The sequence below is a fragment of the Lissotriton helveticus genome, chromosome 4_1, assembly GCF_964261635.1.
Source record: "Lissotriton helveticus chromosome 4_1, aLisHel1.1, whole genome shotgun sequence".
NCBI lineage: Eukaryota > Metazoa > Chordata > Amphibia > Caudata > Salamandridae > Lissotriton > Lissotriton helveticus.
The window spans coordinates 1,931,263,868-1,931,278,001 of NC_136063.1; the positions used below are offsets into that span (position 1 = coordinate 1,931,263,868).

At 39.5% G+C, this 14,134-nt stretch overlaps 1 protein-coding gene across 1 annotated transcript in view; it reads left to right on the forward strand.

The window, feature by feature from the left end:
* Positions 1-14,134, forward strand: part of MCF2 (MCF.2 cell line derived transforming sequence) — a 1,062,111-nt gene that overhangs the window by 490,556 nt on the left and 557,421 nt on the right. Inside the window, exons 6-8 of the mRNA XM_078688611.1 lie at positions 6,736-6,852; positions 10,195-10,344; positions 11,513-11,637. Coding sequence (XP_078544737.1) covers positions 6,736-6,852; positions 10,195-10,344; positions 11,513-11,637 — 392 coding nt within the window. The remainder of the gene's footprint in view (positions 1-6,735; positions 6,853-10,194; positions 10,345-11,512; positions 11,638-14,134) is intronic.

Genomic DNA, 14,134 nt, shown 5'->3' on the forward strand with positions numbered 1-14,134 from the left:
AACTGGGAGGGAGGCTTGCATTGCACCTAGGAGCTGGTGATTTCGGTGCGGTTGCATATAGTACAATTCAACTACCTACACATTATGTACCTCACCCTAGACACTTACAACATGTACGCTCCAATGTACGAGTGATGTGCACATGCTACACACTTTTTCCACGTTGCTTGGGAGTGCCTGGTACTGAGTCCCTATAGGGAGGAGGATAGTCAAATACTGTATACTGTCATGGGCTGCCCCTGGAGTTGACGTCCTATGTTGTGTTACTGAGGCTAATGGAGGAGGTGAGGTGTCCTAGGGCTGAACAAGCTTTTCTGGGGACAGCTTGTTTGGTTGCCAAGTGGGATGTGGCCCGAGTCTGGAAACAAGGAAAGTCACTTACTATTAGGGGTTGGTGTGCAGGAGTGGACTGGTGTGCACACCAGGAGAAGCCCATTTTTGAGGCCTTTGACTGTCTGAAAAACCCTGAGCACATATGGGGAAATGGTAAGACTATTATGGCTTATCATTATGACAAAGCAATGTTATACACTATTGATGTCTGAGCTTGCTACTATGCAGTGCTTGTACACTGATCCACTATTATACTGTGTTATTCTGCGGTTTGCCACAAGACTGTCAATAAAGTGGGTTATAAAAAAAGAATTTCCCCATAATTACTCTCATTAGTGATAAACTGATTACCCTTAATGAGGTACAATAATATAACCACAAGTAATTCTTTTTTAAATTAAAGAAACAGTAGTAACATATTTTCCATCTCATCCATAAGTAAAATAAACCCAATACCACCATGCCTTTAAGGAACTATAAGAAAACCGTTCATCAGCCAAGCTGCACAGGAAAAGATTCAGAATGAAGAGGATGTTACATGAAAAATTACATTACTCTGATTCCATAGTGTATGCCAAAAAGTAAAAACACGAGGGCATAAAGAAATAGGCATTTTATCACTATAACAATAATCATACTAACAACCATTGTCATCACTTTTCGAGATTGTAGTAGTGTCCCATTATGTATAAAAAACAAAGGTTGAGTAGCATTCACAGCTTTCAATGTTTTATAACATTTTAACCAAAGTTTGTTCCTAAAGGTAACAGTGCAAGAAATGTTTACATATCTTTCCATAGTGTTTAAACCCTAGATTAAGATCCAAGAGTAGCACCAGCAATTAATCATTTACGTACAAACAGAAACTTTAGGATTGAACAATAAAATCTGAAGTGATGCATTATTGCCTTCAACAGCACATAAACATCTGAAAGTACGTTTATAATAGACATAAATGTATTCCTAAAGGAGTCAGAACAACTAAATTTCACCTTGAAACTTTGAAAAGAACAAAGGCAAAGAACCAACAAAGAATTGATGAATCCACAATGCACCTCTTTGATTCCATATGTACAAGAGGCTAGATGGTTTACTGATTTTAACATACTGATTATTCCAGAATGATTTAAGAGAATCTTTCATTGGGAATAATCATAAGATAAATAAGAACTTAAACATTTAGAAGTAAACTTAAAACTGGGAGTGATCGTCTGGGGGAGGAGAGTGGTCTCACTGAGAAACAAATGAACTCCTTGGAAAAAAAAGAAGAAAGCAACTATTTTTCAGATCTATCCATAACTGTGTTAATTGCATACTTTCCTTGGAATGCAAAAACAGGTTTATCTTACGCAAAATGCTTTGTGATCTAGCCAGAAGTCAGAAAAATGAACACCTGCCTATAGATTAATCAATTTGCTTCTAGCTAACTGTATTCTAGTTTTTTTTATTCTATTAATATTTGGACAGAAGAAAGTAAATTTTTCTGAAATGAAAGAAAGGAAGGAATATTTACTAGGATCATGTAGATAATATAATATAAGCTAGTAGGAGATAAGATTGTCTTAATTGAATTCAGTCTACTCACCAAGACAGATATAGGGGATTCCATCTAGAGACCAAAGATTTGGAATAATGAAGGACATTTTTCATATTTAAGTTTACTGTTTTTCTAATTGAATTATTGAAACATACTCCTAAATACTTTATTTTTGATGAGTTCTAAATGAAACCAGTGGACAGAAACATTTGTCTGGTACAACATTCATTTAAAGGGAGGATTTCAGTTTTATTAGCTTCGGCGTTCTATGATGAAAGCAATGAAGAAGCAAAAGGTTCACTATCAACATATGGTATAAACTTCTCAGGACTTCTCAGGACTGGAAACAAAAAGTAGAATGTCATTAGCATAAGTTAATAATTAATAGTAATAAGTTAATAATTTTATCTGATTATCCCCATGTTAACAACTAGAAAGCCCTCTGTTATTCCTAATTTCATATGGGAAAGACTCTAGGACCAAGAGAAATAAAAGTGGAGATCAAGGGCAGTCGTCAAAGAACAATAATTGGAGATCTTGCCATTAACTAATACAGAAGCTGTTGGAGAGGTATAAAGTAATGAGATCATCTCAAACATTTTGGTACTAAAACAATGTAATTGTAGAAATGTGAGCATAGATTTCCTTTCCAGTCTGTAAAAAGCGTTCTCAGTGTCAATGGTTATAGAAGCTATTATACTGTGTTATTTTGCGGTTTGCCACAAGACTGTGGATTAGAACAATTGCTTAAGACATTAAACCATTACAATGTGTTATCTGAGGGCAGTTTAGCATTTAAAAATCTGATTATTAACTGCCAACAAGTTTAGTTAAAAAGGGAGCCAATGAATTCACCAGATCGTCACAAATATTGTACAATCTGTGGTCATTAATGAGTCAGGTCTGTAAAACTTGCATAAAGCACTGTTCTCTTTAGGAATTAAACAAATCACAGCTTTTTGATCAGAACTGCCTTATGAATCAGTAGAGGATAACAATGTAAATAGATCAAAGAGCTTTGGCAAAAAGAAATGGATAAATGAGAGTAAAATCCAATGGAACAACCATTGGGACCGAAGGGGTTACCTTTTTATTGCTCATCAACTGCCTGTTATTTGGTCAGGGGATAGATCCTATTCCAATAGGGGAATAAACAGATAATGTCTTTGCATTTTTCAAGTCATTTTCAGATTGTTTTTTCTTCTTGGAGACAAACTTATACAGGAAGCCACGGGCCGCTGCTGCTTTAAAGGTATCCCAAATAAGTTGAATTGATAACCCAGTGTCTTTATATGTATCACACAATTCACCCAAAAAGGTTTGAAATTCAGAAGAAAAAGTATTTATTAAAATCCCATGTGGTAAAATGCATATAAATAGGAACCAAATCCAAATCTGTGAGCATTGAGCTGAGATCTGAACTCAAAATGGATTCCTTTTTTAAACTAATCATGCTTTGGACTAATTCTTTACTGGGAGATATATGATACAACCTGAAAACAATAAGCAGGGGAATAGAAGGAGTTTTCCTTACAATAAGGTGACATAACCTCCATAAAGCCACTAATGCTTTGTGAACAGTAGGAGACAAAATAGTTTATGCATTATATAAGGAATACATTTACCTAGGGAGTGTCTATTTAAAAAGAAATCTATAATGTGACTGCAATCACCCCTATGATGAAATATTGATCAGCCTATCCTAATGTTTTTTTGCCACATTAGCCCTTAGATTATAATCCACTTGTGTAGGACCACAGACATTAAAAATAGTCATTTGAAGTTTAATAACCAGTAATTGAGCAGCAATCTACCGACCTTCAGCACCGGAATCTTGGGATTTAATTGTAATATCAAAATGTTTAATACAAATGATATCTGGTCCATTTTTTTATTTGAGGTTGGGAAAACTAGATTTTTATCTACCCAACACCTTTGCAGCCTATATTCTTCTGTTTCTGTTAGACTAGTTTCTTGTATTAGGACTAAATCCAGTTTAAGCTTGGCAAGGCGGGGTAAGACTGTTGCTTAATAGGATATTTAAAGCATTAACATTCTGAGTAACAATCATGAAATATAATAACTGGAAAACACCAATACATAATAGGTTCAACTTTGAGCTAATAATGATGCAATAATTTAAAAAAATGAAGATCAGTGAAAGTCAAAAGAGAGAAAATAGAGAAAATAGTGGGAAATAGAAAGGGAGTACAAGAAAAGGAGAGTACATGAGGAGAAAAAAGGTAAAATAGACTAAACAAGCAAAATACACGGTGACTGCAAAACATACCTTCATGGGAACAGAGACACTAGGAATGGGGAATGTATATGACGAAGATAACCCATTCAAGAAGAAAACAAGTTGGCTGATGAGGAAAAGTATAATACATCATATTACAGCGAACAAAACAAAATTGCAAGACCTGAAATGAGAGAAGAAAACAAATCATAAGTTAATTGCTCAACATTACATATACAAGAAATAAACAAAAGGTGACAAAAAACAATTTAGGTTTTTGAAGATAGACAGATCTTGAAATACCCATAACATAACCTCTACTCTGCAATCAGCATTTTCTTTAATGCTCTAGGATAATCTAAGTTAACAGTTTTGTTCCTGTAAGTTATTTGAAGTAACAAGGGTGAATGAATCCAAAGTGAGCCTTCATGGTTCTGAGTGTTGGCTGAAGATCTAAAAACTCTTTCCTGCAATCCATTATAGCTTTTGGCTCATCTTTTGAGAAAAAAGGTTCATTCCTTACCATGAGTTGTTTCTTCGCTTTCTCTTCATTGATGCCATTGAGAAGATTTGTGAATTCAAGACATAAATAATGACACCACTAGGTTTCACAGAGAAAGAAAGGCATATTATTCTTTCCAAGTCTATGAGCCCTCAAGTCATTCAATGAAGTAGACCTTGGCACATCTAATATTTTGGGAAAACATACAATTAGATAATTCTCTTCAACTTCTTTTGGGAGACCAAATAGTCTTAGATTATTGTATCTATTCCTATTCTCCGAATCTTCTGTGCGTCTTTCAAAGAATCAGATAAATGTTATCAGATGTATCCCATAAGTTCTTGACAATTTGTTCCGCTTCTGAGACTCTTCTGTCCATTTAAGTCACTTTTCATCTAGTTCTTGGAGCCTTGTATTGGGTTCATCCTCATGTGTTCGAAGAGCCCTAATTTTCACCAAGAGAACCTCAAACAAAATCAGATAAGTTAACTTATCAGGATAAGGAATGTTCTGCTTAAGTCTCTTATTAGTAGTACTTGAGTTTGAAGCTTCCATTGATGATACAGGTTTGGGAATAACAAAGGCAAGATATGTTGGAGGTCGTGGTCTGCCATCATGTTGAACTACTCTCAATAGTTACTGGGTCAATAATATTGTAAGAAGGAAGAAGACTTTATGGGAAAGCTTTAATGCTCTTGTTTTTCCTATACAGGAGACACCAACCTCCCAGTAGGGAGGAAGAACGTGAATGAAAAAAGTACCAGAGGATAAAAGAATAGATGTACTTTATAAATGGGAGTGGTATTTACAGACAAGTTAAGCTTCCACCTAGCTTTACACACAAAGTTATTAAAGCTATCAGTGTTTACTCCAATACAGAGGTGACTTAAATATGATACCTATTTTGAGAGACTTAGAACAAAATAGTAAAACCCAGATTGAACCTTAATAGTATGACAAAAGCACTTGACCATGAGCGCTGTCCTCCAGAGCATGAAGCAAGAAGCCAAAACATCTAAATCAACCAAAGTCTCTTATGAAAATGTTACGTCATTGTGCTGATTAGAAAAACACGCGTGCTGACTTTACAACATAGAAGATGGTGATGAAAAAGTAGAGTGAGTCTCTGGGAATCAAATTCCATATTATGAAACAAACTATCTTGACAGTTTCTAGGAATGATGTTGCACTGTTGAAGCAATACGCAAAATCTCATCCACAGCGAAGGAAGACATTTAGAGTGGAGCATCATAAGAAGGAATGGAAAACTAACTGTCCCATAATTGAGAATGTTCTCTGCTTTCTTACTAGACCATAATGACCACATGCTGCATGTGCTCTCATTCATAAAGCCAATACAGTTGCTTTGAGAATAAAAGCAGCACAGTCCCATTTTGAAAGTCCCACACTAGTTCTTCGTCATCATAGCCACACCCCCTTCCCCCCAAGTATTTCCTGAGTTTTGGTCATTGCATATACTCTCCAGATGTGATTAGCTCCTAAATATTTATTAGCAAGTTTAACTCTCTATCTTGTCTATATTTTCTTCCCCCCACCAAGGCCCATGTCTGTTTCTCAATGAAGACAAAGAAGGAGTATTAAATGTGAAAGTACATGAAAGGATTTACAAAGCAGGAAAGAGGTTGCAGGTGTAATCTCCAAGAACAGCTATAAAAAAAGAAACATCCCCAGCTGCTGGACATGGGAAGGAAACCCAACATGGAGAAATCATTATTTGGAGTAAATGCACCTATACATTATAAAACATATACAAGACAGTGCCTAAAAAAGAAACACTTTGTGAATTGGTTTTTGATAAATGCCTTTCATATTGAAATTTTCAATTCAATAAGATGAAATGGTTTCTCAAAAATGATACTCTTACTGTTCGATGAAATCAAAGACATCTATAATGAAAGCACAGTATAAACAAGGAGTGTTCATTGTGAGAGAAGTGTGCAAAGACTAGTAGCAAATGACCAATGTCTCTGATTAGGCTATGTCCATTATTTGGGGGATGCATTGATTTATTTGTTGTTTAATCTCTTGTGTACTTGGGAACATCTCTGAGGCTTGGTGGAAAATGTGAAATACAACTGGGTGCTTTCTTTCTATCTTCTTTAGGTGGTAATGCTCAGCTCTGTTGCAGATTTGCTGAAGTATATTGATGAGAAGCAATTAACAACAGAATTTGGAGGCACCCTTGAGTACTGCCACAGTGATTGGGTTATCTTCAGAACTGTATGTAATTTTAGTTTGTTTTAGATTGTTATGCTATATTATGCATTCTATTCATGCTGTCCTGTAATTGTTTCACCCTCCGATTCTGTTTTTAGCTGGTTTAGCCAATTCAAGAACAGCGTTTTACTGGTGGAACAAAACAATGACGTACCTGCTCCTTCATAAAACTTCCCCAAACTGAGCTCTATCAAGGCAGGCACTTGGCTTCATTGTTGAATGTTGGTTGTCAGAAGGCAACCATATTAGAAACTTTTATTGGCTTTTTCCTAAATATTGAATATTTCCTTTACGAGTCAGTCAGTCAATGATTGAAGGGTGGTTGGATTTAAAATGGCTGTCAGGGATGAACATCTTTTTCTAGCAGATTTTGACACAATTGAAGTCAGAAATGTAAGAGAATATGATGAGCGAAAATGGCTAAATCATTAAATACACGACCAAAGGAAAACTCCTGGTAGGCTGAAAGTCAATGGCAGAAACGGTCTAGCCTTTTATTCAATGAGACATTTCCCTGGTGGGCTGGAGCTGTTGGAGGCTAGTTTTGAAAGCAGCTGCTTGTGCCTCTTTCACTTTCTCCAAGTCTCCAAGCAGCAAGCACAGGGAGACTTTAAAGGGAGAAAAAGAGAGGAGGGAGGTGGAGAGAAGAGAGAGAGAGGAGGGATGGAAAAAGATAGAATTAGGAGAAGAACTGGGACTGATTTGAGCATTTCACCCTATCCCGCTCCAAAAAGTGTGGCTTAGAGTTGCAGACTATATTTTTCTTACGGGTACGTAAATGATGTGTTCCAGTTGTGAAATAGTGCTCTTGTGTACTTTTCAACACATTGAAATATTGGAATAATTCATGTACATGTGTGTGTTGTGTGGAGTTCCTCCCTACTGCACTGTTTTTCCCACAGCGTCTTTTGCAGAGTGCTTTACTGGACTTCCTAGATTCTGTACAGTTCTTACAGGACTAAACCCCTGGAACATTCAAGTACTTTTGTCACAGTCCTACACAGATCGCATAGTTTCATATAATTATATCTGCTGCATTAATTGATGATTGGCATTTATGAATATTGATTGATGGTTGCATTTGTGGTAAACATTACCTTACAGTGAAATCTGTTTTGTTTATTGGCATTTCTAAACAAAAACTTTCTTATGATGGAAAGCAAAGGTCCTTGAAGGTCTTCCCTGGACAGCTAAACGAAAAAGATTAGGAAACAGTTGTCAAACACTGTGGCCTCGGTTTATCAGCACTTTATAAATTCTTCCTTTGCAACCAAATCACTAAAAGTGGGACTCCTTGCTCAATAATCCCTTTCTGAGTCATCCTCTCCTCTCCTCTGAGGCCCACCTTCTCCAGCAATTGCTGCTACTCTCAACCATGACCTGGGCAGAGCCTCACTCCTGTCAATGCCTCTTGCCATCGCTTCTATAGGCCTCGGGCAGATTCAGGACAAGATTATCACACCCACGCTAGGATAAAGCATTGTGCCTCTACATTTAAAGCATTCATGTACTCTTATGTCAAATGCTGCAATAAGGAGCATCTTCACCTGTTATTTGTTGTACTCAAGGACCCTTTCCAATGATGTACAATTACATGCTACCCCACCTCACCATTTTACATTTCTCTATGTAGCCTGGTTACCTACATCTCCCAGGATCACCACCACATAATTGAACAGCAAGCTGGCCAAGTCTCTCCTTATTTCATCTGTCTTGCGCAGCATGAATGGGCTATGTCAGCAACCTTCATGGAACGGCCTGGGTCATCCAGAAGTTGTTGGTGCCAGTGGATGAGGAGCTTTGAAATGTACTTGGTGGCCATTGATGGAACATAGTATAGCTCCCAACGAAAACAGGTCCTGCTTGATCACTGCCTGGGTGCTGAGGGCAGATGACTGATAATGAAGCACCTGTTGGAAAACCGGAGGAGGATGGACACTCAGACCACTGCATAGAGTCCCGAAAAAGAATAGAGGAACATTTTGATACTAGTGTCAGCATCATAATTGAACACCATAACTTTTATTAATAGATACCAAGCTGCAGGTGACACAGTCGAGATATATGCTGCAACATTGTGCATATTGGTATCCTCCTGTTCATTTGGCAATATGGCTTAAATGATTTGTGACCAAGTTGTAATGAACACCACATGCATCAAGGCTCAGGACAAATTACTGTGCCACAAAAATCGAATCCTCTGCAAAGTCACTGGCACAATGAAAAGTATTGAGTGTTCTGCAAAGAGTGTGAAAACCCTCAAGAACCCAGAAGAATATGACAAAGAGGTGAATCTTGTGCACGCTAATACACAACCCGGATATGATAGTGGCAAACCAAGAAGTACAGTCAATGGTTTCAGACCAGATGAATCTAACCATAGGGAATGGTAATGTTGTGGATTTGGCAGCCACTTGACATCGTATAAAAACGGTCCCGCACTCTTAAGGGAATCATGCAAGTGTGGAGAAAAAGATCACTTTGCCATGGTGTGCTGTGCTAATATTTGTCCAAAAGAGGTATTTGCAATAAAGAATGATGACAAAGATGACACCGAAGATGAGTAGAGCTTAGAAGAGCATGTCCTGTTGATGGTCATCCTTGATAAATGTAGCACTTGTGATCAACCAAAATGCACCATACTTGTGACTCATCATAATCTTAGTTGACACTGGTTCACGGATCATCATTATATCCAATGAAGGAATACAGTGCTTTACCAATTGAGAGCGTGCTCTGGTCTGGTTTCATCACGCCAAGTACATAGTTCAAGGGTAAGAAAAAAAGTACAGGTCACACAGTTACATAGGAAACAGTTAAGCTGTGTATGCCAATGCAAACTAGAATTTAAGGGAAAGCAGTCAAAGGAACTAAAACTGTGTAGGCAGTGTTAAGAGTTTCTATAAAACTAATGTAAATAGAATTAAACATGTACGTTCGGGAGACTGAAGATTTTAAATTAATAGAATAAACGAAGCCTTTGAGTTGTTTCCTACTGTTTGTATGTTCAACTAGTTTTCTTGATTTTAAAGATGAACTGTAGCTTATAATAAAAACGAAACATGTTAACAAAGGGCTTACTACTTCAGGTCTTTTCTTTTTGTACACATAATTCATTTTAGAATGCTTCAGAAAAAAAAGTGTCTAAGATAACATCATATCTTGATTAGCACGCTTTGTACACTAACTTTTAGATTCTTGTATTGTGTTTCAATTTAAAAATGCCTTTAAATACAGCATTTCGATGCGCCATGAGTGCAGTTATCGCTTTATAAATGTTTTTTAAACGCGCTTCTAGATACTTTATAAATCTTTAAAATTGGTTTAACTATTCTCTTACTCCAGGCTATTGAAAGCTTTGCACTGACAGTGAAGGACATTGCTCAGATGCTTCAGGCTTTTGGGACAGAGCTGGCTGAAGCAGAGCTGCCTGAGGACATATACTCCATCGAATGCATACTATCCATGCGTACTCAAAGATATTGCCAGCTGAAGGTATGTTAAATAACATTCGAAGTATGGGCTAGCTGTAATATTTCTTTATTTATTCAAAATACTTACATTGCTTGACTTTGATTTTCATGTTGAATTATATGGATGTGAGTTCTGCTCTGTATTTGCAGTGCTGTGGCAGACTGTACCAAGTAATATCCACAAATATCCCAGTGTTTGTTCACTAGCTCCCTATTATTAAAAGACATTGTGTTGATGAGGGCGTAGATCACTTACACTTCCATGGTACCCATTGAAGAGAGCAGCAGTATGAAGCTCTCCACCGTATCAAATATTAGCTGTGCAGAAGTGTGGGTGTGGGACCCACATTAATATGTCAAGCTCCAGCTTCTTCACAGAAGCCTCTTGGAGATCCATAGACCCCCCCCCATTCTAGAGGAAACATTTTAGTTCCCCTAAATGTTTTCAGGAAGTGGTTGCACCTTCAGCAAACTATTATCAGACTGACATGACAACAGCCACGGTGAGGAGCGGTCAACCTGTGGATGAATTCTTTAGTGAAGGATAGAGAATCCGTGAGAAAAAAACAAAAAATATTAACCACCCGATTCTCTGTCTATCCTTGCTGTGTTTTAACTACCCTCCTATATAGATTGCCCTAGGTGGTGGACATGCCACCCATTGAGAAGCGTCCCGTTCTGTCATCAAATCAGCAAAGATCCGGAGCTGACATCGGAAGACATGGTGGTGAATGCATTGCCCAATCTAGAACGACTAGTGGACCAGCCGGTCTAGCCTAGTTAGCTTCATGAAAGACAGCCATGGAAATGGTGGAAAATGTTCTCTGTAACTTCAGTATGGCGCCATGGGAGAAAAATCCAATAGCCTAGTATGGCTATATATGTGGCACTGAGAAGCACTTCCAGTCTGGGGGTACATTTCCACTACCTGTGCTGAAATGCCACCTGTAATGACTGCATTGCTGCATTTTCCACAGGAGTTCTTTCTGTAAAGGAATTCCTTCTATGGTGGATACAAGCACATTGGTAAAGACATCTCCGCCAGAGGAAGTTTTGATATGACAGATTTTGTTCCATCGATAGGCAGATATTTCACCAGGCAAAGTCTAAATCGGTCTGTGAGTGGGTATGAAAAATATGCTTCAAGACGTTCATTTGATGTCCTGATATATGCATTTTATATTGTTCAGGATGATATTACAACAGTAACAAAAGAAGGAAAAATGCTGTTGAGTAACCTGGAAGAGCCCTCTAGCAGTACAGAAGACCTTGAAATTCATCGAGAAAAACAGGTGGACTGGGAAACTGTACATAGGTGAGTGTTTTACAACAAATAAACTAATTCTTATGCAACCTGATTCATCTTCGAGTCCTTTCAAAAAATATATTTCTTTCATCATAAATCTCAATTCCTTATCAAATTATCACACATTTTTAAAGGAGTTTAACTTGTTCTATTGATTTGTTGAGGCTATCAAGCCCAAATTAAATTTTCCTTTATTTAATTTTAACTTTCTGTTACAGACGATCTAGTGAGAAATGAGCTTTGCAAAGTGAAAAGTAAATTTTCTGGAAAACTGAATATTTGTGTGCTGTATTGAAGTACATCAATATGTTTTCTCTGGTTACGAGGGAACTAGAAAAGGTCACCAACTGGGGTCTGTTGCATGTGATCTACTCTCCTCCACGGAGCTTAATTGTGCGTGTGTGGAGGCCTAAACCCTTCTTAGACAGGCGAATGAATGGCTTTCCCAGTTCCTCCTTTAATGAGTTGGACAATTACCTCATGTAGGTGAAAGGAGGTCTAATGCCCCAACATGTCCATGGCTCCCCCTCCTTGTTTTTACTTGTGTAATTTGGACTACCCAAATCAAACCCCTTTAATTTCATTAGATCAAAAGAAAGCACATTTGCTCATTTTTCTCGTGTATTTGGTAACAGAAAGAAAATGCATTTATTTGAACAAAAATAATAGTAGTAGCTAATGAACAAATGTAATTGTAATTGTAATTGTAAGTGGATTTATAGAGCGCGATTGATGCCCGGGGGCGTCCAAGCGCTAAGGGACCAACAGATGATTAGGCAGAGGCGGGGATAGTACCAGGAAATTACTGTGGGGAGTTGAAAAGAAGAGTCTTGAGCTGTTTCCGGAATGAGGTAAGATTGACGTTAGCTCTCAGATGAAGGGGAAGGGCGTTCCACAACCTGGAGGCGTTATGGGCGAAGGTCCTACCGCCTGATCTGGCTCTTTTTATTCTGGGTGCAGTGGCAATGAAGGTCTGGGTTGACCGTAGGTTTCTGCTAGGATGGTAGTGAGAGATTAGGTCGCGGGTGATAATGGGGCCTGTGTCCCAGAAGGCCTGGTGGGCGATACACAGGGCTTTGAAGTGGATTCTTTGGCGGACTGGCAGCCAGTGTAGACTGGTCAGGCCAGCTCTGATGGATTGTCTGCGTGGGAGCTGGAGCAGTGTCCGGGCTGCACAGTTCTGCACTGTTTGAAGTCTCCGCAGTGTGTAGTCTGGTGCAGCGAGATACAGGCGTTATTGAAGTCCAGGCGGGACTGGATCAGACCCTGGATGGCCACCTGTTTAGCCTCCATGGGTAGAAGATGAAGAATTTTTTTGAGCATTTTAAGCAGGCCAAAGCAGGTGGCCGAAAGTTTGGTAGCTTGTGTGTCAAATGACAGGGTTTTGTCGAGCCACACCCCAAGACTCCTAATGTTGTCCTTGGGTGTAGGAGGGGTACCCAGACAGGGTGGCCACAGGGAATTGAAGGAGCTTGGGTTCGCGGAACCTAGAAGCATCAGCTCCGTCTTGTCCCCGTTTAGCTTGAGTGATGAGGCAGACATCCAGCTCTTTACCTCCTCAAGGCACTTACAGAGTCCTCCGCTTATGGGAATGTTGGCCTCCTGCGCCAGTGAGACCACCAGCTGGGTGTCGTCCGCGTAGGAGATGATCTTAACTCCATACGGACGAACAACCTCAGCCAGTGGCCTCATAGCGCCGGGCTTAAAGAGGAGCCTTGAGGGACCCCGCACCTTAAAGGTCTGCTGGTGGACACTGATTCACCGTCGAATACCTGAAAGGATCTGTCTTTCAGGAAGGACTCGAACCATAGCCAAGCCTTGTGCTTGACACCAACATTTGACAGACGGTTCAGCAAGATGTCATGGCTGACCGTGTCAAAGGCCGCGCTAAGGTCAAGGAGGATCACTGCCACTGATCCTCCTTGGTCCAAGATTTTTCTGGATTCCTCGGTGACCATGAGGAGGGCGGTCTCGGTTCCGTGCTTGGGTTGGAAGCCTGTCTGGGTGGGATCTAGAAGTTGGTTGGTTTCTAGGAAGGTGACCAGATGGCTGTTGATGTATTTCTCCAAAACCTTGCTCAATCAGGGAAGTAGGGAGATTGGCCGATAGTTGCTGAAGTCTAGTGGGTCCAGACTGGGTTTCTTCAGCAGCGCTTTAACCATGGCCCATTTCCATCCAGGCGGGACCGTGCCGGAGGAAATGGAGGCATTCAGAAGGTCCATTATGATGGGCAGGGTGACCTGAGATGCCAACATTATAATGTCAGGTGGAGCTGGGTCATTGGGGGAGCCAGATTTGACTTTCCGGGCTACAGTTTCCAGCGATACCAGATCTAGGGGGGGGGAAGTGATCTAGTGTAAAGGGAGTTTGTGGGGAAGGGTGTGCCAAGGCTGTGTTAGTCGAGGCTGTGACGGGGGCGGCCAAGGGGGGGAAGGAGGCGTAGATTTTGTCAACCTTTTGATGGAAAAAGGCTGCCACCTTGTTGCAGTGCTCTGAGGATGTGGTT